The sequence below is a fragment of the Amyelois transitella genome, chromosome 11 (assembly GCF_032362555.1).
Source record: "Amyelois transitella isolate CPQ chromosome 11, ilAmyTran1.1, whole genome shotgun sequence".
Classification (NCBI taxonomy): domain Eukaryota; kingdom Metazoa; phylum Arthropoda; class Insecta; order Lepidoptera; family Pyralidae; genus Amyelois; species Amyelois transitella.
The window spans coordinates 6,089,083-6,116,012 of NC_083514.1; the positions used below are offsets into that span (position 1 = coordinate 6,089,083).

At 35.5% G+C, this 26,930-nt stretch overlaps 6 protein-coding genes across 12 annotated transcripts; 3 read left to right on the forward strand and 3 right to left on the reverse strand.

Moving 5' to 3' along the window:
• Positions 1-1,237: 1,237 nt before the first annotated feature.
• Positions 1,238-13,694, reverse strand: LOC106134905 (sperm-associated antigen 6). 5 transcript variants are annotated; one of them, XM_060946402.1, is made up of 14 exons: positions 13,575-13,675; positions 9,548-9,652; positions 8,862-9,019; positions 8,239-8,285; positions 8,073-8,157; positions 7,748-7,882; positions 7,268-7,381; positions 5,281-5,454; positions 4,759-4,911; positions 4,309-4,461; positions 3,763-3,921; positions 2,485-2,630; positions 2,039-2,099; positions 1,238-1,335 (listed from the first exon to the last, which is right to left on the reverse strand). In XM_060946402.1, exons 2-14 carry the CDS (start codon positions 9,606-9,608, stop codon positions 1,264-1,266), a joined length of 1,518 nt encoding a protein of 505 aa, XP_060802385.1. In that variant the 5' UTR covers positions 9,609-9,652; positions 13,575-13,675; the 3' UTR covers positions 1,238-1,263. The 5 variants fall into 5 exon arrangements, with proteins under 5 accessions (XP_060802385.1, XP_060802384.1, XP_060802388.1 ...); XM_060946401.1 differs by lacking the exon at positions 13,575-13,675 and adding an exon at positions 10,112-10,430; XM_060946405.1 differs by lacking the exon at positions 9,548-9,652 and having other exon boundaries at positions 13,575-13,694.
• LOC106135130 (DNA-directed RNA polymerase III subunit RPC7-like) lies at positions 2,858-3,737 on the forward strand. Its single transcript, XM_013335333.2, has one exon. The coding sequence runs from the start codon at positions 2,998-3,000 to the stop codon at positions 3,652-3,654; it is 657 nt and encodes a 218-aa protein (XP_013190787.1). The 5' UTR covers positions 2,858-2,997; the 3' UTR covers positions 3,655-3,737.
• Positions 10,464-12,622, forward strand: LOC106135131 (dual 3',5'-cyclic-AMP and -GMP phosphodiesterase 11). Of its 2 annotated transcripts, none has more exons than XM_013335334.2 (2): positions 10,464-10,652; positions 12,068-12,622. In XM_013335334.2, exons 1-2 carry the CDS (start codon positions 10,539-10,541, stop codon positions 12,377-12,379), a joined length of 426 nt encoding a protein of 141 aa, XP_013190788.1. In that variant the 5' UTR covers positions 10,464-10,538; the 3' UTR covers positions 12,380-12,622. The 2 variants fall into 2 exon arrangements, with proteins under 2 accessions (XP_013190788.1, XP_013190789.1); XM_013335335.2 differs by lacking the exon at positions 10,464-10,652 and adding an exon at positions 10,695-10,946 and having other exon boundaries at positions 12,068-12,617.
• Positions 13,382-18,979, reverse strand: LOC106134956 (coiled-coil domain-containing protein 93). Its single transcript, XM_013335109.2, has 10 exons — positions 18,797-18,979; positions 18,075-18,283; positions 17,729-17,996; positions 16,614-16,775; positions 16,306-16,353; positions 15,864-16,162; positions 15,499-15,618; positions 14,919-15,148; positions 14,023-14,143; positions 13,382-13,828 (listed from the first exon to the last, which is right to left on the reverse strand). Exons 1-10 carry the CDS (start codon positions 18,878-18,880, stop codon positions 13,600-13,602), a joined length of 1,770 nt encoding a protein of 589 aa, XP_013190563.2. The 5' UTR covers positions 18,881-18,979; the 3' UTR covers positions 13,382-13,599.
• Positions 18,980-19,215: 236 nt separating this feature from the next.
• LOC106135055 (ubiquinone biosynthesis protein COQ9, mitochondrial) lies at positions 19,216-23,504 on the forward strand. 2 transcript variants are annotated; one of them, XM_060946399.1, is made up of 6 exons: positions 19,229-19,408; positions 21,563-21,918; positions 22,098-22,189; positions 22,437-22,557; positions 22,742-22,945; positions 23,335-23,504. In XM_060946399.1, the coding sequence occupies exons 1-6, from the start codon at positions 19,381-19,383 to the stop codon at positions 23,368-23,370; spliced, it is 837 nt and encodes a 278-aa protein (XP_060802382.1). In that variant the 5' UTR covers positions 19,229-19,380; the 3' UTR covers positions 23,371-23,504. The 2 variants fall into 2 exon arrangements, with proteins under 2 accessions (XP_013190687.2, XP_060802382.1); XM_013335233.2 differs by lacking the exons at positions 21,563-21,918; positions 22,098-22,189; positions 22,437-22,557; positions 22,742-22,945; positions 23,335-23,504 and adding an exon at positions 19,548-21,380 and having other exon boundaries at positions 19,216-19,408.
• Positions 23,505-23,564: 60 nt separating this feature from the next.
• Positions 23,565-26,889, reverse strand: LOC106135056 (suppressor of cytokine signaling 5-like). Its single transcript, XM_013335235.2, has 3 exons — positions 26,194-26,889; positions 24,565-24,864; positions 23,565-23,895 (listed from the first exon to the last, which is right to left on the reverse strand). Exons 1-3 carry the CDS (start codon positions 26,685-26,687, stop codon positions 23,751-23,753), a joined length of 939 nt encoding a protein of 312 aa, XP_013190689.1. The 5' UTR covers positions 26,688-26,889; the 3' UTR covers positions 23,565-23,750.
• Between the last annotated feature and the right edge of the window lie 41 nt (positions 26,890-26,930).

The window sequence follows — 26,930 nt, forward strand, 5'->3', positions numbered from 1 at the left end:
TTCGCTTCCATTCATTAGGTCAATACGATGCGTTACATTTTGGTCACTCAGTTGGAAACCACTGGAGCCACATCATGCAAGCTTCAGGTGTGTGCTTACTTATAGTCTATTCTTAGGTAATAAATCTTGCATAGGTCCTACTACCTACGTCTTTTTGTTGAAAAAACAAAATAAAGTACCTATTAGTACAGTAACTCATTATTTAATCTGTAACCTACTTCCAGTTTTGTTATAAATTAATTTATGAATGTATTTCTCAATAAAAAGCGGTATCAATATTTTTTACTTTAGTTCAGTACCTACACAAGGAAATAGACACCTGTTAATTGCTTGCGGCATGTTTTTCAGACACTGGCCTGTTCTCAAGTTTCTCAATTTAACCGTCATCGGTTCTTGTATTAGAGTTCTAGCTGAACTAAATTTTTCATAACTACTTGTTTGCGCGATTTTTAAAAAATGCCTCTGTATTGATATTTCAATTTATCATAAATAGTACATCTCATCTCTCCTTTCTAGGGTATTACAGAGACTGATCAAAATAATTTGGAACAACGTCTTACCAACAGCGAGATTGTATTTATCAAACAACCAAATTTTATTGAAATAGACTGTCAAGGGGTGAAAGTGTTAAATATTTTAGCAGGAACGCAGTTTAAGTAAGTACCCATTATAGTACCTATAAAGAATCACTCACTGTACATCCTTTTAAGGATGATCCGTACCAAAAAGGTAAAAACGGGACCCTATTACAAGTTTAATCATTTCATCTTAACCACCACCAGATTAAATGCTCACTACGAAAATCTGACGAATAAAACTCCATATTACGGCACCGATTTTAACACTTGTCCCAACATGGCACATCTCAATGGGACTGGGATAAACCGAATTTTACTCAGACAGAGAATTTTTACAGACCATTTTTTGCCCTTGTTACTACCAATCCTACCATACATAGCAGTAGAAATACATACCTTTTATCACCCTTCATCGTTCAGCTAAGGTGCACGTGATGTTTTTTTTTAATTCACACGTGAGGGAATCCCGGCTTTATTGACCTTTACAATGACAAGCTTTCTTATTTAGTCTGTCTCAGTTACAGAGTTATTGGACAATCTATGATTGTGGAATCATCAAAAATAGGTGGAAGAACCGTACAAGTACAGCACACCACATGGACTCTTATGAAAGAAAATTAGTGTAAATTCAATAAATGTTTATTTTATAAATTAAGTATAGATTTCATTTCGTCCGAAAGTTAGTTTATTTTCCATTTTCTATAGTTAACTCGCTTTGACAATCACTGGGCACCCTGTCTGTAAATAACTCCGGTATCTGAAATTAATAATAATACTTAATCAATCCTTAATTAGAAAAATGCAAGTTTTTAAGGATTCGTGTCTTAATAACTCTTTCACGCGATTTTTATGAAACTTTACAGTAATATTATACTACAGCTTAAACATTTGAATAACATACTAAGTTAAAATTTACTTATAGATCCTACTACTATTATAAAGGCGAAAGTTTGTATGGATGTTTGTTACTCTTTCACGCAAAAACTACTGAACCGATTACCATGAAATTTGGTATGTAGGTAGCTGAAAACCCAGAATAACACATAGGCTACTTTTTATCCCAGAGTTCCCGCGGGATTGATAGGGTTTCCATGCGGACGAAGTCGCGGGCGGCCTCTAGTTTTTTATAATTTTCTACAACTAGTCATATAAAAGGGTTATGTTACTGTCTGACAGACAACATATGTACGTATACCTAGAAGAAATTATTGCAGCATATTAATTTGAATCTCAATTCCATCATCATTAAGCTGCACGTGGCCATTTACTCTTTTCAAGACTGATGGCTCTGTCTACCCCGCAAGGGGTATGGACTATGACTATAAAATAGTAAGTACACACAGCTCAGGATATACCTGGGCCACCTCCCATACACCAATCAAAGCGAGGTGGCACATCTATCTCTTGAGCCCCCCCTACTTTTGCAAGAATTTGATTATTATAGTAAGTATAGGACTTACTTGCGGGGTATAAGCCTCTACTCTATCCAGCAGCGAATCCGAGTACCCAGGGGTGTAATACCTTAAGTAAAATTTACAATCCATTATTAAGTTACAGTTCACTTTGCGATAGACTATCGCATGCATGTTACTCTTTCAAGACCAAACAGCTGCACCGATTTTAATAAAATTTGGTATGCACATCGACTCAATAACAGGGGCTACTTTTTCAAAAATCAGCCTCAATGACCTTAAATGGGGGTTAATCAGAAACAACAAGGAAATCAAGGTCAAGCCGCTGGACCAATTTTGATGAAATGACCAAACTATTTTACTTTTTGGATACCTTCGCTATCGCTGTTTCACTTTTTATTATGATGTGAATCGGAACAACGGTAATATTACACGCGATAAAAACTGCGTCTAAGCCAAGATCAAAAAATCTGGTACCTAATTTATAAACGTACCGAACGATTTCTTCCGGAAAACAGCTGTTTATAATATTTATGTATTCTTTTAACGACGTCCCTGGAACCGCATCTATTTCTTGCACTCTCTTCAAAGCACCCGTTGTAACGAATAACCTTCTGGCTCTAGCATCATTAGGCAATATCTGCGAATAACGGAAGTATAATTATGTACTGCTTGACATTGAACGGAGGAGAGCAGCGACTCTGCTGCAGCTAGCGTCAAAGAGATATATAAAAGAATACCAGGGAGGCCGTATGCATGTGTGTAACTTAAAGTCAATTGTTTTTACACTTTAGCCTGTTGCCTGTGCATTGATTTATGTCATAATCAAATCAAATGTAATGTCATTGTCAGAAAGCACACAAATGACAGTTGGCATTGGCATGCCATGCATGTTGTTCGTTTGTTTTGTCTACAAGTTCGCCGCTCAGGATTATTGTTTTAAATGCAGTAAATTTGGGTAACTACTTTTTTTGTAATCTTATATATAATATTTATAATAATTCAATATGGCTGGACGTGGTCGAGGAAGAGGCGCGGGCTTATCATTCACACAAGAACAGCTGCAGGCGTTAGGAATTGGTCGAGGCGATAACCCTTCACCTATTTTAGCGCCTCCACCCTTATTTCCAAAACTTGAAGCTAAACCTCTGCCTCTATCATACGACGCAGCAACAGACTACATGTTGATTGTTAAGGACCAGTTCATTGAGTACTTGCATGAGTCGCCGGCTTACGTGAAGCCAAAGGCGGAAACAGACGGTGTTGAACGTTATTCAGATAAGTATAAACTTTTAGCTTTAAATGCTAAGCAGGGGAAAGTATTAGATTGTGTGTGGAGTCATTTACCGGCAGAGCTAAGGCCGCAAACTGGTCGTGTCCGGGTGACGCGCAAACGAAAGTTAGATGATACAAAAGATATTGCCAAAAGGTTACAAACACTTGAAAGTAAAGAATTAATGGAAGAATCCAGTGAAGTTAATAAAAGAGCTGGAAATGAAGATGAAATAAAGAAAGAAAATGAGGATGAAAATGAAGAAATAGAAGATGAGGAAGAACAAGAATTTGAGTTAGATGATGGCACAGACTATGCAAATAACTACTTTGACAATGGAGAGGATTATGATGAAGAGGATGATAATTTAGATGATGGCCCTGTATATTAAAACTTTGCTGTCTATTATATAATATAGGATGTTATTAAGTTTATTGTTCCTGTTTTTGTTAATAAAATATATTGAGCAAGTTATTTGTTACTTTAAAAACAATCATACCTTAGCATACTGAGCTAGCACATATTTGAGAATGCAAGCAGGTGCAGCATGCAACAAAGGCTCCAGTGCTGGCCGGTGCAAGCAACACTGTAGAGATTGCTTCAATGCACAGGATGTTCGGGCACGCACCTCTCCCGAAGATTTTGGATTTGTATACAACTGAATGTAAAAAAAATTTGTCACTTGTTGCAATCGCTAATGAAATTAAATTATTATTGCATTAACTTTTGTACATGAAAAGTCTTTTCTAATTTCCATATGAATCTTTCAAGCTTTTGACTGTGGCACGGCTGTGGATTTTACATTTTCAGTCAGTCAGTGAGTATCATGTAGTCCAAACTACAAATCAACTTTTTTTGTATATTTGTAATCAATAACTTTCAAACTATTGTTCCGATTTTGATGAAATTTAAAAGGTAAGAGTTATAGTAGGTAGGTCGTTATATAGGTAGTTAAATAGGTAGGTAGTTAAATGCAGGAACATAGGCTACTTCTGGTAATTACCGCAACGCAAAAGCTATAATTATGATATGAACTTGATAGCACCTGCAGTAATCTAGGCAAGGCGTTAGCCACCGCGATGGCGAGGCTGTGCTGCGGCGAGTGCTTCGCGATGTGGCCGATGGTCCACGCGGCGGCGCACAGCTCCGCGTCCTCCGCCTCCGGGTTCTGCAGGATCTCCACCAAACCTGGTATTGCCTGAAAACGTAAAACTGACAATGAAAGTCGATTATGAGAATAGCTTAGGTAAGCCATTTCACTTAGTAGGAACAAAAGCCACAATTCAAGTAGTTTTTTCCTGATAATAAGGCCACGAAAATCAGACAGAACAGAAGTCGCCAAAAAAATGATTGTAAATTTTCAATTTGTGGATTGACAACTTCAGTTGCAAACTTTACGCAACATACAAAAACGTTTATGGAATATAAACGTTCTTGTATGTTGGGCAAAGTGATAGGTATGTACTATGTACAAAAACCACGTAACACCACCAACCTTAGATTCAATAACAGCCATGGCAAGCTGGTCGGACTGCCCGGCGATGAACCCGAGCGCCATGCACGCGGGCACGCGCGCGCCTCCCGCCGGCTCGTTCAGCAGCTCCACCAGCGGCCCGCAGCCGCCAGTGTTCACTACTAATTGCGCTAACTGGTTTAAAATAATTAAATATTATGTGGCGGGCCATTATTAAATTCATAGGATGTTAGTATTAACTTATATGTTAGTTTTAAGAAAAGCGTGTTTTTAGTAGATTTTGTGAAGCTAAAATAAATCTGCATTTCCTAGTGTTGGACTATACATCTTGGCACGTGAACAAGATGTTGCTGCTTCTACTCCACGTGCATCAAAAAGCAATGCGTTTGCACAGGCAGGATGACATTGAAGTTGTTGATTTGGTATAAACATTTACAACTCTCTAAGTATACCATCGAATACTTAATTAATTAATATAGACAGCTCCAAACTTGCTCCGTTCACTGCTTTTAACACTCATAAAGCGTGGTTTGCATATCTTACATCAATAGAATGTTTCACGATGTCCCTCAGCAAGCAGGCGGCGGCTCGTCTTACGGGCGCAGAGTCGTGTCCTGCGTGTAGAAGCGCCGGGGGCAGCGCGCCGCCCGCCACCACCGCCTCCGCCAGCTCCGAGCGGGCGCCGGCCACAGCGCCCAGCGCACATAGCGTGCTTCGCTACGAAACAGAATTTTGTTTGATTATAAATACTTTACATCATAAAGACTTAAACATACTTAGGTACTATTAACGTAGATATAGGTAGGTTAATAGTACCTAAGTATGTTTCAGTTATTCAAATAAATATTTTATGTGAAAAGATGTCTGTATTTCTTAAAGCTTTGGTTACTACCTTTCATCTAATAGAAGGATACCTAGGTTGAATTTTTAAGGCTCCTCTATTAAACTTGCCTACAGACTTCGTCTATCGACTTGCTTAAACAAAACTCTCGCAGTGTTAAGACGATAAGAAGAGGAGAAGAAGATGAAAATTTAGCTAATTACAATTATGCTATCGCAACTTTTTGCTTCAATACAAAGTAGGTACACTTACTGCGGCGGCGTAGCATATCTTAATCTATATATATAAAACTCTTCCGTTACTGAGTGACTGACTGACAGACAACGCACAGTCGAAACTACTGGTCGTAGACAGCTGAAATTTGGAATGTAGGTTCCTTGGGATATGTAGGGGAGCACTAAGAAAGGATTTTTGGAAATTCAACCCCCAAGGGGGGGAAAAGGGGTAAAAACGTTTCTATGAAAAATCTTATTCCTTGGTTTTATAAACTTTAAACTTGGCATGAACACGTACATAGGCAAGTAAATATGTTTGATATTATAAGTTTTTTCAAACTACCCTCCAATCGTGATTTAGGGGGTGCGATTGGGTGACTGATTTATTAACGCACAGCCGAAACCGCTCGGTATAGGAGTCTGAGATTTTGAACAGAGGTTCCTTTAGTAACATAAGTGAGCACTAAGAAGGGATTTTTGAAATGTCAACCCCCAAGGGGGGGAAACGGGATAAACTGAGCCGGGGCTGCGGGAAAGTTCTAACGAGATACCGTGGCCCCGGAACGCAAAGGGCAACTGAAGGAACGAGGTGGGTTTTAGTCAGTAAAAGTCTGACACTCCCTTCCGTTCCACCCAGAGCGGGAGAGGTCATTTGATGATTTCCCATCCTTAAAAAAAAGACTTTGTATGACAACTTTCAGTCGTCTCTTCAACATACATAATTATGTACATACATGCATAACATTAATAACATCACGCCTTTAAATCCCTATTTTGTGTTAACACTACCCATACAAACAGCTAAAAGGAAACAAGTGAAGAGACGAAATTTGTCCGCATCCATTTTCACCTAAATTCTTAACGTTAATGAGATTTACTTTTTATTATCAGGTCAACCTAATAGCCTCACATGTACGTATAACTTCGTAAGAATTTTCTTTCAACTCCTAACCGTTGAGGAGTTGTACCTTCCATCATCAGCTCATTCACATGGGATGATGACTATCAGACGCAAATACTTAAACAGAAGGAAACCTGTAAGGCCTCTTCGTCCTATAAATCCTGTTTTTTTTTTCTTTTGAGACGATGATTTTGTCTCGCTTTACTTTTTCTATACCTATAGATTTGTATGTATACTAATATTATAAAGAGGAACAATGTATTTTTTTATATGTTTGTTGGTTTACACATGTAATCGATAAACTCCGAAACTACTGAATCGATTTCAAACATTCACCATTAGAAAGTTACATCATCCCTGAGTAACACAGGCTATATTTAATTCCAGTTGTAACAAGATTTCAGCCTGTGGAAGAAAAAGCCCTGTCGAGATCATTAAAAAACGCTATATACCTATAACCGAATTACACGTGGGCGAAGCCGCGGGCGGAAAGCTAGTTTATCATATAAAACAATCTAGAGGACAGACATTTTTGCATAAGTATTAGTTTAGTTTTTGTTGAATGTTGCGCACCTTCAACTTGGGATCTTGGTTTTCCAGTCCTCGCACCAAATGGCAAATCGCACCGGCGTCCACCACCGCCTCAGGCTTGTGCTGGGCCAGATCTACCAGGGCACCAGCAGATATCTGCAATTTACGCTTATGATTATAGCGGAATCTATGAAATAATACGCTATTAAGAAGACTTTAGTATTTAAAAAGAAATCTACTTAGTTATGTATGTTGAAATAAGTATCTAGCATTCACAAACTTGGACTTGAAAAAAATGGACAATGAATATCAAGTACTTATCTACTTGTAATACAATAACCTAATAAGTATTATCCTTCTTACATACATCGTGAAGTAGAAAAATAATAAATAGAAGCGATGGCAGGCGGACGGCAAACTGTAAAAGTTGCATTGTAGAAGCCACTATAGAAACCGCAAGGTGTACAGTAGGTCTATAGTATTAGCAAATAAGATAAATCAACATTGTTGTAATTTTTATACCTGTTTCAAGCTGATCTCTGGCTCCTGGAAGGCCAGCACCAATAGCGGCAGGGTACCGGCGTCCACCACCAGACCGGCTAATTGTTCATTGTGTTTCCCAATGTAGCCTAAAGCCCAGGCTGCATTTTCTTTCACCTTTAAATGTGAAGCTACAAAGTTTACTTTGCCGAAGTAGGTACTAAGAAAAAATACTACAAGATACAAATGATCCTCTGTCTCCCTATTCATAATTCCCTATATTATACAAAAAGTCTCTGCGTAATCAAATTGCTGCCCTATTCTCACTCTATGTTCCTTTTGTTAACATATTATTTATTTTACTTACTTGTGTATCAAAATCTTCTAGACAAGAAACAATGTGTTCTAATGCGCCCAGACGGACTATGGCACCAGCCAGTTCTTCGTTGTGCCTAAAATATCAAACTACTAAATATTTTACCATTTTATATACCTACCTAAATTATCAATCAAAAGATAAAAACAATACGCACTTTGCTACCGCTCTTAGGAGGTACAGCGCAGATCTTTTATAATAAACCTGTAAGCAAAGAATAATTATGACCTAAATTACAAGAATAAATAAACAGAATGAATCTATCATTAGGTAAGTATACTCGTACGTAAACAACACGAACGTAGTAAGTATAGATACCTTGTAATACCTAGTTGACCACATGCTTCAAAGAATTTTGATGTGTCTTGGCTTAAGTGAGAACGTAACTAGGATAGGACCAATATTTTTTATTTACTACCAATATTTACCATGCCTTCCCAGCAAGGTGTTCCAGTTACTGAATACGTAGGTACCTAGTATGTGGGCATTATTATATTGTAAATGTACAGGCATCATGCAATGCAACTGTGCGATACTGTACTTACTAAATAGCTATAATTTCTTATACTGATACAACTTGCCCGAGGTTGTTTTCGGTCAGCAGCTTCGATCAACTATAAAAATATTTTCAAAACCACAATAAACTAATAAAAAACTTTCATACTTGATCGAAGTTCAGCGGTCGAGACCGAGAGATTGGAGAATCAAATTCTAAAGATAATATTTTTTAAGGCAGAATCGCTTGATGTTTAGGAAAGTTATTTTAAAAATAATTCTCACGTTATACTTGTTGAGGTTCTCGAGCGTGATGGTGAGCATGCCGCCATTGAGCATCTGCCTGGCGATGTCCTCGTCGTGCTCGCAAAGGCGCGCGGCCGCCACCACCGCGCACTGCCGCACTGTGCTACACGCGTCTGACAGCAACGGTCTGAGGAGTTCTGACGGAATAGTCTTAATTAGCTATCTCCTGCCTCCTCCCTCTTATCACCTAAAATTAGCTAGGTAGAAGTCATGTATCCTGTGATTAAGTGTATCTCAAGGTCTGGCTAACCCTTAGCTTTTAGCTTTCTCCCAAAATCCATCCAACGTAACGTAAATTCTCAGATTTATAGACAACTTTCCCCAATTACGTCTATATCCCTTGCGAGGTAGACAAAGCCAACAGTCTTGAAAAGACTGATAGGCCACGTTTAGCTGTTTGACTTAATGAGAGAATGGTGTGGTCCTATTTTTTACTACGCTTTTCTTATTAGTGCCACACACCACACGGCACAAAATTAAATCTACTTATACATTTTTCCTGTTACGCCCTATAGTAATTTTCCAGGGCAAGCTGAATACCTACCTATTGATTAAAACAAACGTAGAATTTACCTCTAAAACCCCAACCTTCAATTAACTTGTTTATGAGGAGATATCCTTAGAAAAGTTTATTAAAAGTCTGGTTGGCTTATTTTCTTACTAACCCAAGACACCAGCACTTTCCAGACATTTCACGTTAGTAGCTCTCGTAGCCAACTCTGCCATGGTTTGGACAAAAACCAATCTAGCTTTCTGGTAGGTTTCAAATACTAAAACAAATTTGATATTAATTGTTTTGAGCTGTAAGATTACGCACTCCTACACCTCTACAAACCGTTTAAACAAATAGGGGAGTGCGGGCGAGTAGCTATAATCTGGTAATTGAGAGACGTAGTTCCTACTAAATGAAAGACCTATGATGAAAATGGTGTGAATTAACTACAGCTAGATTTTTATAAACAAAGTGGTTTACTCGTTCATCAGACGTAGTGATATCATATGCAGTACAATCTTCAAACAGTAAACGGGCGACCTTTACCTACTGCCTCGTTACTCTGTGCCTTGGCATCTCCCTAGAATCTAGATCTTGGAAGTAATGAACATGACCTAAAACATATTATGTAGGTATCTATGTTAAGGAAGACGAGTAGGTTCAGATTCGGAAGGCCGAGAGTAGACTTAACTAGCCTTTATGTGTGAAACTGTAGTTTCTAGAGAAATATAATTACCTAGTTGGATGTTTCTGGGACTACTCATGGAATGACTCATGTTTATAGAATTTGAATAAAACCGTAAAAGCTACAAATTATTACAAACGTGTTGAAAAACTAAGTTATTGTTTAAAGTAGGTAGGCAGCCTTCAAAGTCATTGTCATTAATTTGTGAATATAAAATATAGAATTTTAGGCCAGTTACAATCATTTTAAAATAAAATTAATTTGTCTTCATGCATAAAATAATCCTACGTGTTTAACAATTTTACGGAATAAAAAATGGTAAACATTAATTTATAGTTCTATAAGTTTTACTCATAATTGTGATTCAAGGGTTCTAAAATAACAATGTTTTGAAAAAAATCATCACCCTCAAACTCGTACTTGACCGTTTTCTCTTATCACAGCAATTATCTCATTGCAAATTACTAGACGAGACACGATGACCATCGAGCGGCGCGGGCGCTGTGCAGGCACCCGTGAAGGCCATGTGCCGACCGACGTCATGCGACCACATTCAAAAGCAAACACACACATACGCTACACCGTCAACCACGTAAGCAGGTTCTTTATACCTTGGAGTTCAATCACATTGTCTCTCACTCTGCAGTAGTGTAGTGCCTACCCGGCGTGTGGCGACAATAAACGCGCTCGCTTTTATCGCCGTGTCAAATAGCCTATTGTTAAAATGAAGTCGGTAATTTGTCGGTGATTATTCCGCGAACACGATAAACCACGCAATATGCCTTATATCATGGTGATGGGCAGTCTGAGCGCTCCACATTTATCAAAGGATGAAGGCGCGACTGTTTACGGGCTCAAGAGCGAGGAACGTGCCACTTTAGTGCGGGTAATTTTTTTTGTTATAATCATAATTAAAAAAACAACAATGACGCGTGCATTCTATGCAGGTTAAAATTTTCCGTATTTGATCTTTGTTAGGTGCATCTAAAATCGAAACAATTAAACGTTGCCTTTTAAGTTATCAAACCTATGTCGGCATTATATGGGTAAAAGGCGTATAACATTGGTAAAAAAAGTAGTTTCAACTATGGAAAGTCACGGCCCGTTGCTTAACATCCGTAAGGGTTGTGAACACGCTTCAAAAGGCCAGTTGTATAACTCTTTGTAGAGAAGCGAGAGCCAATACTCCACTGAGGGACTAGACAAGAGGGTTCTAATGGAACGAGTACCAGAGTTAGACTAAAAAAACCAGGTGGCTTTTAAAAGGCCAGTCATACATACATACATACATAAAATCACGCCTCTTTCCCGGAGGGGTAGGCAGGGACTACCTCTTTCCACTTGCCACGATCGCTGCATACTTCCTTTGCTTCATCCACATTCATAGCTCTCTTCATGCAAGCTCGGCGGTTTCGGGTACTTTTGACCTGAACCTTTACCAGTCATATTTTCTGATAAGTTTACCTATTTCATAAATCTTATTATCTTTCCAAAACTCTATAGCAATAAATGCAAAGAATGTTACCATCCCCTCAGCTGATGGCACTTCGTAGTGAATATCAGAATTTTAATTCATTATATACTTATTGAAAGTTTCTTATTCACTGTTATAGTACAGTATTCACAAAATTAGGCAGGTGTTTATCGTCGCTGTATATACTTAAGCGTAAAAGACCATGAATAAAAGGCGCCATACTCTTAATAAGAACAATTATTTGTCTCCACATTTTTATCTTTAAGTTTTGTAAACTTTGGTGTTTCTATAAAAGTCCCCTCTGTAAAAGTCGCAAAGAGTCTTAAATGTATAACACAGCCTAAAAAATCTTGAATAAAAGGCGCCATTAAGTAATCATTTTTTCTTCGGCCTATCAGTATTGAACCAAGACTGTTGGCTCTTTCTACCCCGTAAGGGATATATGTTCCTACTAGGATAGACGTGATTATATGTGTGCAGATATTTTTCTTAGTTTTGTAATCTCTTATAATCAATCTCATCTCATTTTCCAGGAGCTAAACTCATCATTCGGGATGACAATCGCAGTCTCCAACGACCAAGAACGCACCGTGCGGGTCACGCAAAAGGGCCTGACACTTGTCGTCGTCAACAGACTCCATGGCTTACTCGGCTACGACGTTGTTTCCCATTCTATGGCAATGACGAACGCCAATAGAGAGCTGGTATCCTTCTCCATGTACAAGAAGTCGAGCCCGAGTAGTCACGGCCATGGCTCCAGTCATAGTCACAGTCACACGCATGGACATAGTCACACGTCGCATAGCAAAGTGCATACGCACGGCGATGTGCTCACTACGCTTTAAGTGCTGAAGCCTTGTGGCAACATCTGAATTTCATCGTGTAAATATTCGTCATTATGTACTTAACCATCGAGAATATTATAATCATATATTTCCTGATACTAGAGCACACGATTGTAGATCGCAATCTATAGGAATCTCTCTGACTTTGGTAAAATGTAATTAATTCACTATTTAGTAAATGTTAAGGAGTATTGTTTATATTTCTCAATAAAATTACACAAACAAGGTTGTTTCATTTTAAATTAACTGTATTAAGTAATACTCTTATGTATTAGTACATATCGGAAACTAAATAAAAAAGCTTTTATCAGTCTTAGCAATAAAATATTACATAACAATTGTTTGATAACAATATTTGCCCTTGGAATGGATATAAAAGTATAAAATCGTAATTTCTTAGACTAGAGTATATATTACTATAAAATTCACATAAATAGGAATTCCATTATCTAATACATCAACATAAGTATCTAGCTGTCATTTCTAGCGTGAACGGAGTTAATATAAGAAGCAAAAAGTAGGTGGTTTGTTTCATATAATCAATTTTTTTACTAAATATTTTGACATGTTCATGACGAGCACGTTAAAAAAGATTGCATTTTTGACTACATGTTGTGTATACCCTATGTAAATTGTTAATACAATAATAGCTAATTTTCCCATTCAACAGTTTCCGTAAAATGGATAAGGAAACCATCCATCCATCCATTTGTTATAATTTTATTACATGTTTAGATTAGCAACATTTCTTTTACGCGTAAATAGAACTTATATTTTGCGGTATTTTAAATTTTTATCGGCAATTGTTAATATCATTGGATTCTTCAGAAAACAGAAATATTATATTAGATGTTACAAAATGCGAGTTATATTTTTTCACAGTAAATATTTATTACCACATGAATAGCTACTTCAAACCAGTGGTTACATTTAAATGATTGATCGCATGTTGATTCGTCTTCGATTCGAAATCAATGGATTTGCATAAAATTTCTACGAAAATTCTTTGTAGTACACTGGTATAATAATATACAATAATTTTGCAGTCAGCAACATAAAATTAGCATGTAATGTTTCTCGCCACTTAAGATTCAATCTAAGCACAGAACATAACAGATAGACACAGCATTTAGTCATACAACTTTCATTGCCCATTCACGTACAAAGCCTAGCGAAATAATAAATTGCACACTACCCTCTCAATCTTCTAAACTGTTTGGTCAACTTTGGCGGCCAAACTTCTGCCTTTCCTCTGCCAACTTCTTCAACGCGGCCGCATACTGCCTCTGCACTTCCAGCAAGCGGGAATACTCCGCGTGCAATGCGTTTTTAGTCTCCCTCTCTTGTTTGTACTTGTCTTCCACCTTCCGAACGGTCTGGTTCACCCAATCCACTATAGATTCAAATTGTGACATGAACTCTTCACGTTTCCTAGCTGAAGACATCGCTCTGTAAGTAAACATTTTTTAAGATTAAATTTATTGAATAAAAGGAAAACTATCAATTTTGTTTTTGCGAGAAAAAGATATACATGATGTCATTATTAATTTATTTTCGGACATATAGGTATATTGCTGTTCAAAATAAAAAAAAGGAAATTGTTGAAGTCTGGGATTCTCGTGTGGTTTTATTTTAATACTTACTCTTCATAATTATCCAAGATTGAATTAAGTAAACTAAGTTCTTTGGAGGTATAAAGTTTGACTTCGTAAAGGGTATTGTAAAATATGTAATACTGCTTGGTCTCCCTGTGTTTTGAGGCAACTGAAACAAAACAATGGTGTTTTTAACAAACTACTTCAATTTAAAGAAAACTTGATCGCAAATAATTTAAACAGGCGTTAAAAATTATTTAGCTCATTTTTATGATCAGCTAACTGCTCGCCACTTTCTCGTTTAATTCTCTTGAACAATATCCAAAAAAGAGATAACCTAGTCTAATTCAAATCTGTCGGAAGAAATTCAACTCATTCTTGGCCTTCATTTACATCTGTATTTTTTTATTAAGTTTAACGTAGAATGGTCCTTTACTCCAATATTAGCTCCAAAAAAAAATAATTACGAATATTGTTTTGATTTTAATGATGAACATACACTAAAATTTATTTAAAGAATATAATATTATCTAACACATTTTTGTAGTTAAATCAGCGTAATTAGGTATTCCATTATTCCATTATATATAATAAAACTACGAATAAGGAGCAAAGTTACCCATGGTCATGCATAACTTTGCTCCTGGTATATTTCATGACCAATCTTCATTGTAGAAGCTTTTGGAGCAAAGTTATGCCTTGCTTTTTAAATTGCTCCAGTAATGTTATGGTTTACCTTTTTTAAGTAACAAGTGTAGAAAAATTTGTAAAAATCAAAATTAACCAATTTTTAAGTGAAGTAATGTTATATTCTTTCGCAATGTCGCACCGTTTTGGACATATCAAGCGACAAAACATATCAGAAAATTGGAGCATAATTAACCTTAAAGGAGCAAAGTAGGAACATTTTACCGTTAAAAAAAATCTCGTTGACAAAGACACACCTTGGTTGTACAACTCCATGAATCTCTTCTCGTACTGCAGCAGTTCAGCGGTGCCAGGCACCTCGTCAATAGCCACCGAGTACCTCAGCACCTCCCGGTTAAGCCTCGCGAGTTCCCGCCTCATGCTGCTTATAAACTCCTTCAATTTCGACTCCCGGTCGAGGAACTCCTTCATCTCTTCCGGTGTGAGCGGAACCTCCTCTTGTTTAGCTGTTGGATCTTGCGCAGACCTAGGTTAAGAAGATAAGACTATTTTTAAATAAAATGGATAATAAATTATATCAAATGGACGGACCGCGCGGAGTCTTGTGTACTTTGTCATTTTATTGGCTTGTGTTATATGTAAAGTGGGTGACACACCAATTTTATACTAACAGGTATTATACCTGAGTATTCACTTAAAGAGATAAATTATACCATACTTTGTTAGAGGGACAATTAGGAATTAAAAATATGTCCTTCCTTTTTTGGTGTGTTTAGTTACAACATTTCTACATAGGTACCAAAGCCATTCAGCAAGTTATAAAGGGTGGAACAAAGAAGTGGTGAGCTACAGGAAAAAAGTATTATATAGTAGTACCTTAGTTCCTCTTCTAATCTTTTATGCTCTTTATCTCTGTGCTGTAGGATTTGAAGCAACTCATTCCTCTCTTGTGCTAATTCCTTGAGGGATTTAAAGAACTTCTTTACGTCTTTTTCACTGGAATAAATAAAATAAATCATAAAAAGTATATTTTATGTATGTACTACATATGTATATCACGTCATTATCCCTAATAGGGCAGACACAACCAAAAGTCTCGGAAAGACTAAATGGCCATGTTCAACTGAATGGAATTGAGATTAAAATCATCACAGGTTGCTATCGTATGTATGTATTATTATGCCAGTAGAGTGCCAGGACAATACAATCAATAGCAAAAATTTGAGAAATCGTAAAATTACCTGTTATCGTCAGAGTTCATGAGCTTCTTCGTGACCTTTTGCAACTTGGCTACCATGCTTGTATAATTCATTGTTGCCTTTTCCATTCTCTCCTCATGCTGTTTCTTAAAGTCTTGCACATCTGCTTCCATTGTTTCAATAGCTTTAGTCAGTCTTTCTACGTCTTCTGAGTATTTTAGTTTTTCACTCATCTCCAGCTCTTTGGGAAGTTCTCCTGTTAGCTCTGATTGTAAGACAGCATAATGTATTTTAGTCTCAGCAGAGTCCACATTAGTACCTTGATCTTTGATCCTATCTGCCTGTGGGACAAAAAGTGTAATTAACTAATTGAACCTTAAACTATCATTTATATTTATTTATTTTATGTTTTCTAGAACAGCAACTCATAAATTAAATAAATCATAACCCAAGTCAGGAGGCAATATAGAATATGTAATCTCACCTCTGTAGTTATTTGTGATGGATCAGCTAAAGTCTTTTCATAGTCGTACTGAAAATAAATTTAACAATGTAATACATTAAAATAATTCAGAATATTTTCTTATCACAGATAGCTTTATTAACACGGATGAATCCCACATATACATTTTGCATTTCATTTATGAATTAAACTTTTTTTAAATTATTCCAAGGAATTTGCTTTTTACACTTTGCTCTTCATTGATTGGGCAGATTAAAAAAAAATATTTTACATCAGAAGAAGCTGTTTTTTATCTGTAACAGGGCAACACTTGTACAAATTATACTTACTAAGAAATCAAGTCCATCATCCTTATTAGCATCATCTTTATTGACCGAGACATGCATCAGCATCCTCTGATCATACTCAGACAGTGTTGCATTCACTTGTTCTAACTCATTGCCAGTTAAAGCTCCTTTCCGTTTCCGGACCCTGCATGGTTTGTACAAATTCTGAAAGATAAAGTGCTATCAGCAACATTTGTAGTTGTCAGGTAAAACTTTATAAAGGACTTCATGAGATAGTGATTATTAACATTGAGAATATTTATTAACAAAAATAAACTACCAAACAATTAATCATACTTATATTATAAATGCCAAAGTTGGTAATGATTTGTGTTTTTTACCCCACATGAAACCTACTTGACAGATTTTGATGAAATTTTGTATATGGGTAGAATACAACCTGGAATAACACAGAGAACTTTTTATCCCGAAATTCCCACAAGAACGAAGCCCCAGGTTGCAGCTATGAAATGAAAAATATTTTATTTGGAAACAAGAACAAGTACAATTTAAGTAACATAGGATAACAATGACATCTGCAGAAGTTATGAAACTGTGTTGCAGATGTCAATGCCCACCTCCAGAAAACATTTATAATGTGTTTCCTTAATCTTAGCACCTAATCAATTTATAACAATATAAAAAGAAAGAAAAAGATTTGATGTTTAGTATATTGTGTGGAAGTGTGTTTTGTTAGTGTGTTGTGTAAGGGTAAGGGTATATTTGCGATTTGAAACATCTTAAGGATATTTAATCATGGGAATACTTAACGTAAAGTAAATTTTTGTTATTCGCCAACTTTTATAACACTTTCCATCATCGTATGATAGTTGCATGAGCCATTCAATGCATGTAACTCTACATTCGTAAGATGTAAGCAAAAATATATTAAGTTGTTTATTTATTCTATGACACAAAGTGGAGCTAATGTAGTAACAAAAATGTTGAGCAGCTAAGGTAGTGTATCATATTTCGATTTGGCAGACTTTGTCTGATCTATGCTAATTTAACAGATTGTGGGGTCATAGATATAGGCTATAACTATAGAGATGGTAAAAGTAACTTCAAGTTTAAATTTACTGGTTATATTTTAGATGAATGACATAAAATAAACATACTTGAATATTTGCCAAGTTCCTTAACAACTTTTCTTTTTGACTAAACATTCCTCTGTCAGACTCAAATATATGACTTTTTTCATATTGGATCACAGCAAATTGTCGTAGCTCATCTTCTTTTGCTTCTCGAAACTCACTTGAATATTTTATAAGCCAATGTATTAGAGGATATATATTGATGAAGTCCAAACCTTGTATTTGGTGAGGCTCTATTATAAATGGACACTTCATACTTGGCAACACTTTGACTATTTTCTCTGTTAATGCTCTGAAAAATTGGATATTTCAAGATTTAATTTAGTAACTATCACATCCAATCTGTTCACCAAATTCAATAACAGCTTACATTTTTTTCCCAATAGTGAGATTTTCTTCAAATAGTAGACTTATATCAACATCAATATCGCACAGCTCTATGCACCAAGTTAAACCTCCGACAATCTTGTCAAAAGGTGTTAAACCTTGAAGCTGTGCACGATAGTAACCTGCAGCCACCAAAGCATCAGAAATCTCGTGCCACTTCACTAACTGTTCAGCATCTTCTCTTACTTCAACCTAAAAGTTTAAAAAAGCAATAAATAGATAAAATGTTTATTTGACAGTGCTACAAACACAAAACAAATTTAACAATAACAAATCCTTAAAACTAACAAAGGTGAGCTGAAACAATAGTCATAACTCAGTGATCTTTTTGCACTGAAATAGTAAAAAAAAACGCTGATTTTCAGTTATCAACACTTGACTAAGATGCGGGTACTAAAAAACCAAAAAGTATAATATAAAACTAAATATATGGGTATCGTCATGACGTGTAGCCACAGAACCATTGTGTCTAGATAAAAAATTAAGTGATTACTTAGTATATAATGCAATCCGCAGTGATGTAGGATCACACCGAAGAACACGACAAATACGCTTAGGAAAAGAAGCCCCGCTGCAACCATTTCGGAATGTCGATATTCTGCTTTTCAAGTAGCAAGATTTTAATGTGCTTTTTGAAAGTGTGGCGAAAATTAAATAGATATGTTAGTGTTGTTTAGTAAAAAAAAACAACTCCCACACATTTACCTCTTTTCCTTCAGGATCAATTGAACTATAGATGTTCAAAAGCGGTTTGCTTCGGGTAAATATATTTTTTTGTTTTGCTGCCATAATACTACAACTAAAACAATGTTATTTTGGTACCTATTCAGCTTATTTAATTTTAACAAAAAAGGTCTTATTGGAATCCCTTGCTGTGTGGAATCCAACTCGGAGATTTCGGAGAATAAGTAAATAATGAATGTAGTATGTGTGACAATGACATATCAGCAATTCTTTGATGACAGTGACACAAACACCTTAGCTCACCTCGCTTCGAAATTTATTCCCGATTGGACCTACTTTTAATTAACTCCAGCCTATGCCTTTACTATCGCAAAATGTAAAAAACGTATCTAAGTAGGTAATCAGCGATCAAAGTCATCTTTTATGTTCTTACACTTCATGACAGTTGACGGAACCGACAGAAAAATTCTTCTTCCTTTCAGTCTTTAATCAAACCAACCTCCAAAGGATTTAGAAAATAATTGTGAAAAGTCCCAAGATAAAGATACCTTACTTATAGTACGCAAAAGTTACCAAAATACGAAATAAAACTAGGAATATTAATAATGAGTAGCTTGCAAAGAATTATACGTTGTAAGTAACAATTTTCCCTATCGGTTGGCTTATTTATGTTTTGAACCTTCTGATCATTTTATTTTCTTATGCGCATTCATTTTGAATGTTTCTAATTCTGTAGATTTTTTGGTAATACAAAATAGGTACTTAATTTCAGAGTTCTGTGGATTACGAACTCTTTAAAATTATCTTCAACTTATCACACAAAATGGAAAAGAGTGTAGATATTGTGGACTTTGTTTCAACGCTGCTAGATTCTGGAAAATATAAAGAAGCACTGAGTGTACCCAATGATCCCAAGTTTCAAGAATCCTTCAAAGACAATTGCTGGGACTTGATATCAGTGATTATAAGAAAAATAGAAGATGAAACCATTATAATAAAACCCTCTTTACATGGTGCTTGTGAAGAATTACTCAATGTTATTATAGACAAAGCAGTTCCCGAAGAAGCTCTTTTAGAATTCATAGAACAAATAGAATTGGCCAAAAATGAGGCCCAGTTTGGTATTATTTTGAATCCCCTACAACAATTACTACAAAAGTTAACAGCAAAAAGAGGGAGATCTTTAGAATGGTGTTTGAACTCTATAACAACATACATTGAAGGTATTCCAGTTCCAGAGCATGGATTAGAAGGCAAAGAGCAATTGTTAATGGATAGTGATCCTAATGTTAGAAGAATAAGTAAAGTGTACACTATGTTACCTCCATTCTATAGGCCTTTTGTCAAAGAATTGGATGGTACTGACTCAAACATTTATACAAAACAAATAATAACTGCATTTTTGATAAGTCTACTTGGGAAACCATTGATATACATAGATATGGACCCAGAAACTAGTGCTAAGAGTGAAATTAGGCTTTGCTGTCACACAGTTGTTCAAGATATATGCCTTTTGGAGAAGAATATTTTCAAATTTCTGACATACTTGGAAATATGTTACAAAGAAAATAAAAAATCTAAATCCAAAAAGGAATTTGAAAATGAAGAACTGCCACCTTATGAGCATAGGGAAAAGATTAACCTAACAACACTCTCCTCTTTCTACTATGCAGTTTACTCTGGTCATTTCCAGCTATCACATCATTCTACACCATCTGTTTATAATATTGACTATATTGTGAACAATTTATTCCTTGCTGTGATTCATCTGTTGAGTTTCAGTGAGCATGGCCCGCTTGCAAAAGGTACAGCCCTTTGTAGGGCACTGCTAGACTGCTACCCGTGCAATGTATCTCACAATTTGTTATCCTCTGCCCACTTTGATTTGAGCAAATGTTTATCTACTGTCGCCATATATTCCACATATGAATGTATTCGTAAGAAATCAGTCACCTTGATCAGTAATCATGTCAATAAATTTGAATATAAAGGCAGGTGCATGTTGATCAAGCATTTGTTGGGTGTTACTAATCATTCTGGAATGATTGGTTACACAATATCACTTTACAAAAACTCAATAGATGAAGCTTTTAAGGAAACAGCCTTGCCAGATTGCTTCAAAGGTCCACACCTTATGAATATGATACAGAAAATATGCTACCTTCCCCATGGAGCTGAGTCCGATTTGGTTGAATTGGCTGATCAAATTATAACTGCTCTTAATTTCTTGCGTTACCTGGCTCTGAAAGACACTGAAAATGTTACTGGCATAAGGGATTTCTTTTCAATGATCGAGGTTGACTATTTGGATAAACTTAGAACTGGATTAAATATGTCAAAAGCTCATTATGAAGTAAAACTTAAAGATATAGAAGAAGGAAAAGATTGCACTGGAGAAACAATGAAGGTGTCAATCAATCTTGGTGGCAACATGCTGGATCAGATCCCTACACAGAACAAGAAAGAGATCATTTATTCTGCACTAAATGCTTTCCATTTGATTGAAGGTCTTGTGGCACGTTTGTCTGAGTGTATCAACATTAATAAAATGTCTGGTCTTTCAATGGAATCTGAATAATGTTTTTAAATAAATCATTTTACTATTCATCTTTTTTTTATTTAAAACAAAGTTTTCATGACACTTTCACATTGTAAACTAGTTGTTCCTTCTGTACTAACAACAAAAATAGAAACAATTGTCATAACTTTTGAATTGAGGCTGTACATATTTCCCAAATTAATTTAACTTCCTTAAAATTAAAAATTTAACTTTGATCTTGTTGACAGCACTGAGGAGTGGACACAGATATGTTTTGCCAATTGCCACTGTACCTATCAATAACACCCAAAGAATAATTAGGAATTATTGCCAAAGCAATACAAAAGATGACACCAACATTGTAGCTACAATACCAATTGAAAGAGAAGAGGAACAATATGAAGAAAATGTGAAGCATAGTATACTGGAAAGAGCATTAGAATATGTGCCCAAAAGTGGGTGGTCGGTGGAGTCGATCAGCGCCGGCGCGGAAGCTACAGGGTACCCAGGCGTAGCACACGGGCTGTTCCCAAACGGAGGCGGAGACTTAGTTCACTATTTTAATGTGAAATGTAATGAACAGCTGGTAGTACAGATGAAGAGTGTAAGTATCAATGGCTTCCCACACGGAGAAGTGCAGACATACCACATCTGCAGCTCGCACTTGAAATTATCATTATTTAAAGCAATATCAGCCTAAAATATTATGAATAACATACATTGTTATTTAATATATTCCCAACTTTATTAAAATACCTACTTATAATATTTTCTTAAATACAGTGGCCAAAAGAAGACCTAAAGGAAAAAAAAGTACCTGCACAATTTATTGAGAATGCTATTATGACGAGGCTTTTAATGATAGAACCATATAAGTGAGTAATGTTGTTTCCTGCCATTATTTTTTGCTAATAAAAACAACAGTATAAGAAACTTAAGAATCTTAGATCAAGACCAGCATGAATTTTGCTTGGTGTTTATTCACTAAAAGTTAATTATGGAAAACACAACTTTTAACTAATTCTATATAAGTATATATATATACTTAGTTAAAAACTTGTTGTATGTGCACCTGACGACACATTAATATGTTATTAAGTTTTATTATAAATCTCATTTCAGGAGCACATGGCCCAAAGCGATGGCAATACAAGCGCTACCAAATAATGTATCAAATTGCCTCGCCACATTACTTTCTCTCGTTGACGATATTTGCTATCATTCTGGAGACCGAAGTGTAGATGTAAGTAATATAACGAAGGAAAGCAAATGAAATTATTTTCATTACTTCTTAAAAACTGTTTTACTATTACTTTTGAAAAATGTGAATTTTGTATTTCAATGAGGTTGCCTTGATGACCTTGAAGTAAGTGATTGAATAGACCTATAATCAGTGCCTATAATAATGCACACTATTATATTTCCAGTTCAATTGGTACATCCGGCGAGTGGGATTGGCGGGTATTTACAAGTCGGCCGAATTATTCTATCTGACCGACAAAAGCCAGGACAGCGCTGCAACCAGAAACTTCATCAGCTCTCGTATCAGAGATGCGCAGTTGATTCAGAATGCAATTAACTTAAATCCCGTATCGGCGGCGCCACAGACCTTGTCCGCGGCTTTCGTTACGGTAAGATTGGCTTGATATACTATATATATATTGTTAGTGTTCAATCACAGGCTCTGGAATTTATTGCCAGTATCAAGGTAGTTTGCTGTCCATAATTATTTGAAAGCAAATAATTCCGTATAAGTAATATTTTAGCGACGTACGGTGCAACTGGACACAAACACAAAGATACATGCATACATAAATCACGCCTCTTACCAAACACAAAGATGGGAGAAAATATTTCCGATTTAGTCTCGTAAAATTTTTATGATAGACAATATAAAAGTATTGGAACTTTAAGATCCAATAAATTGTTAACAACAATATGCAAGAAAACAAAGATATGAAAATAATTAAATACCTAGGTAGGTTAAAATGAATAATATATCATTATACTTTTTTTTCAGGCTAAAAATATTTTAGGAATAAATACACTGAAGTAGTTTGAAGAATATAATAATTATATGAGTATCATAGATTCTTGGATATAAAATGATAAAAAAAAACTTAAATACAAGATGAATTGACAAAATGTAACATTATGTGTTGTGTTGTTGTTTAATTTAATAAATAAAATATAATTATAAATATTGTTATTATTTATGTTACTACATGAAACACTTGTTACAGGACATCAAAACATGCATCACAGTATAAATAATTCTTTTATTATTAAAATATTTGTTTCTGTATAAAATTTATAAACACTTTCTACATATCTAGTCATATAAGATGACACAGTCCATTATAATATGTATGTAAATAGGTTTACAATATGCGGAGCATTTGCATTGTGAAGGCACAGTGTTACATCTGGCACTAGCTATGAGGGTACTATGTAATCACTGCCCTGAGATACATAAGCTATTAAATTTGGGGGCAGTGGCAATTCTTCCCAAACTTTTGCTGCAACCGTTTGTCTAATGACAAATCTGCAGATCATCTGCAAAGAATCTAGTCTTGCAAATCTGTAATGAAATAAGAATAGGAAATAAATTATAAATTATTACTTAAATTACCACATCCATTTCATTATATTATTAAAGGATTACATTATTTCACAAACTTTTTTAGTGTAGCACTTTATATGACATATACATACTTAATTTGCTATAGTATTATATAAATAAATAAATATCTGCACTGAAATCTGAAACACAGTGTGTACCTAGCTCAAACAGTTGCAAATTATTGTACTTTCATATTAAGTATTTACTGCTTTTCTGGTTGGTCAATAAAGAAATATTATTATATATTTGTTTATTTAAATTTCAATTTAATTATATTATATTAATATATAAACAAATAGAAACATTATAAAAACAATAATTTTGATATCTACCACATTTTTTTTTTCACTTACTATACTCAGGCATGGACATCAGTTGCTTGTGTTTTCGAAATCAATACCAGATTGTGAAAGCACAGGTTGATCACCAAGTGCCAATGCCTGACTCTTAACTTTATTATTATACATGATGCCTATAAAGTTATTGCTAGATTTTAGTAGTATGGGTTCATCTGATACCCATTTGAGAATATTGGTATGAAAGATCTCAGATTGTAAATCTTGAGTTTGAGACTGGTGGCCATTCTCGAGAAAAATTAACAAAAAATGAGGCAATTAAAAAACTTACCTGTTTAAAGGTCTTGCTAATTTAACTGTCACCTCCATCTCAAATAGGTTCGATTTAACATCAACAGCTGCACAATGTTCTGATATTCTATTTGCTGGTACAAATGTTTCATTATTGAGAGAAAACAAGCCATTTGCATGCCTGAGACGGGCATGTAATGTTCTTCCCACACAACGAAATGAAACACACAGTATGTGCCTTGAATCAAATGAGTCTCTTACAAGAAACACATTATCATGTTGCCCTGCTAGCAACTCTTCGGCCTCACTGGATGTAATGCCTCCCCAGTACCAGCCATGTCTGAAAGATGTGTCATATTTCATCAGAAATGTGTAATGAAAATAAGGACTGCCTGCCCAAAAAGGATTGTTCCAAATGTATATGCAAGCATGCAAACATGGCTGAGGTATCAAATTAACTTGAAAATCATTTCTGACTTGTGATGAGTACCATTTACAGAAAAGAGATGCATAGGAAGTTTCCAGGAAATATTTCCAGTTTTCAAAGAACAGACCCTGTTTAAATAATCTGCTGTAATGGGAATGGCACATCACTATTTCTGATTTTACTAAGCTAATACAGTAGGGCCTCGGTAGTCCGGACTTTCGCTAATTCGGTGATCGCTGTAATCCGGCGGATTCGCGGGAGGTGGGCCGGGTAGGTGCGGGCTTCCATGAACATTTGTCGTTAGTCTTTTGTTTATCGCCTATCGTGTAGAACGTACAGTGTAAATTTAAATATGTGAGGAAGACGAGCAAGATGAGGACAATAGCATTAAAGTTCCCGCCTCCAAAAAAGTGGGTAATTCAGAGGTAGTAGTCAGAATATAACGAATTGGATACCCACGAAGTTATGTTTCCCCTGAGACGAGCTTTTGAAATGAAGTACAATTATAAACAGAAGAGTATTACAGACTTTTTCAAGAAAAATGAATGATAATGTGATATTTGAATTGTTTTTCTTAAATGGATGTATGTGCATAATTTTGATCATGTACATTTTCGTCTTTATGCTTTAATGATTAAAGAAACTAAGGTTAAAGATGTTTTTATTACTTTTAATTATGGCATACTATAATCCGGATGCCTCGATAATTCGGCAAGGGTCTTTGCCTCTCCGGATTACCGAGGCCCTACTGTATTTTTTTTCTGTATGGTCAACTGGAAGACTAGTACAGAATGCCATATGGCATTTCATCCATCTTTTGTAATTTTTTTGTGCAATAAACTTATTAAACATTATGCGACATCTTAATCTCTTTTGGGATCAACAATCTCAAGAAGACTGAAGGCCCATGTTCAGTTAGTTGACAGCTTGCTTATGGAATTGAGTTCAGATACAGGTTGCTAGCCTACTTATGATAATTACTAATTTTTCTGGGAGAGGCTTGAAAATTAAGTTTGTTAATATGTATTTGTTTGTAGGTTCCATTTAGTTGAACATTTAAATTACAGAAAATGATAGAATGCTAGCTCATTGCTTATCAGGTAAAACTGCCAAGTTTGAAGCCATTCCTTTGATTGTATTTCCCAATCTGCTTGTAAAGAGCAGCAACTAGCAATATCTTTTTTTCTCGACTACCAGACCAGCCTGAAATATAATATATTAAAAAATAAAACATATATTTACTTTGACAATTGACAGTAAATAGCACAAGTTTCGAGTGAGGCATGTTGATGATGTCCACGAAGAACTGAATGACCATCCGAGTGCTGACACATTATTGTCTGTTTGTTAGACTCTACATTTTTCTTCATTTCACGGGACATGTGGGAAGCAACACACTTATCAGTAGACGTCGAGGGATATGTATTTATGTTTAAATTGCATATATGATCACCTGCACCACTTTTAGAACCAAAATATCGTTGTAGAGACCTAACACTACCACTTATAAATAACTTATTCTTCCAAAATTTAACAAACTTATTAGTGTTTACTGCAGGCTTTCGTTCTGGTAGAAACACACAATTCACTATATCTGAGTCGTTAAAATCTCGCTTGTTATCAATGGTTCTTTGCAAATGTTTACATTCCATTGGTTTCAACCATTTTCGCAGACACCCTGTTGTAAGCCATTTACGTCGGTTGCAGTGAGTACATCTTTCATAATTTTTATTCATTTCTTGTATTCATCAAATAAAATGATTCGTTATAACTAGAATACACTTTAGTTACAAAAATAGAACAATTACAGCTGAAATTTTTATTAACGTATCGCTACTATTATATACATACTTTTTGTTTGCTTGTCCGTATCTCTTGTTTTTCTATGTCAGTGTCAAAGAGTCACCGGATGTGTCAAAGTCATAGGCTTTTTTTTTATTACAAAGGATAATTTGTTTTCCTTTGCATTTTGCAGCATG

What these genes read in the sequence shown, in the direction of transcription:
- LOC106134905 (XM_060946401.1), bottom strand. Translation starts at nt 10,151, where the DNA reads ATGAGTCATTCCATGAGTAGTCCCAGAAACATCCAACTAG. An exon ending in ACCAAGATCCCAAGTTGAAG is followed by an intron (nt 5,455 to 7,267) that starts GTGCGCAACATT and finishes TCTGTTTCGTAG; the next exon opens with CGAAGCACGCTATGTGCGCT. An exon ending in TCGTGAAACATTCTATTGAT is followed by an intron (nt 4,912 to 5,280) that starts GTAAGATATGCA and finishes ATTTTAAACCAG; the next exon opens with TTAGCGCAATTAGTAGTGAA.
- LOC106135055 (XM_013335233.2), top strand. Translation starts at nt 19,599, where the DNA reads ATGGAAAAGAGTGTAGATATTGTGGACTTTGTTTCAACGCTGCTAGAT.
- LOC106135056 (XM_013335235.2), bottom strand. Translation starts at nt 26,687, where the DNA reads ATGAATAAAAATTATGAAAGATGTACTCACTGCAACCGACGTAAATGG. An exon ending in ATTTACTGTCAATTGTCAAA is followed by an intron (nt 24,865 to 26,193) that starts GTAAATATATGT and finishes CACATCTTTCAG; the next exon opens with ACATGGCTGGTACTGGGGAG. An exon ending in TTAGCAAGACCTTTAAACAG is followed by an intron (nt 23,896 to 24,564) that starts GTAAGTTTTTTA and finishes ATTTCATTACAG; the next exon opens with ATTTGCAAGACTAGATTCTT.
- LOC106134956 (XM_013335109.2), bottom strand. Translation starts at nt 18,880, where the DNA reads ATGGCAGCAAAACAAAAAAATATATTTACCCGAAGCAAACCGCTTTTG. An exon ending in TTGATCCTGAAGGAAAAGAG is followed by an intron (nt 18,284 to 18,796) that starts GTAAATGTGTGG and finishes TTAAACTTTTAG; the next exon opens with GTTGAAGTAAGAGAAGATGC. An exon ending in ATGAACTCTGACGATAACAG is followed by an intron (nt 15,619 to 15,863) that starts GTAATTTTACGA and finishes TATTTATTCCAG; the next exon opens with TGAAAAAGACGTAAAGAAGT.
- LOC106135131 (XM_013335334.2), top strand. Translation starts at nt 10,539, where the DNA reads ATGACCATCGAGCGGCGCGGGCGCTGTGCAGGCACCCGTGAAGGCCAT. An exon ending in TACGCTACACCGTCAACCAC is followed by an intron (nt 10,653 to 12,067) that starts GTAAGCAGGTTC and finishes CTCATTTTCCAG; the next exon opens with GAGCTAAACTCATCATTCGG.
- LOC106135130 (XM_013335333.2), top strand. Translation starts at nt 2,998, where the DNA reads ATGGCTGGACGTGGTCGAGGAAGAGGCGCGGGCTTATCATTCACACAA.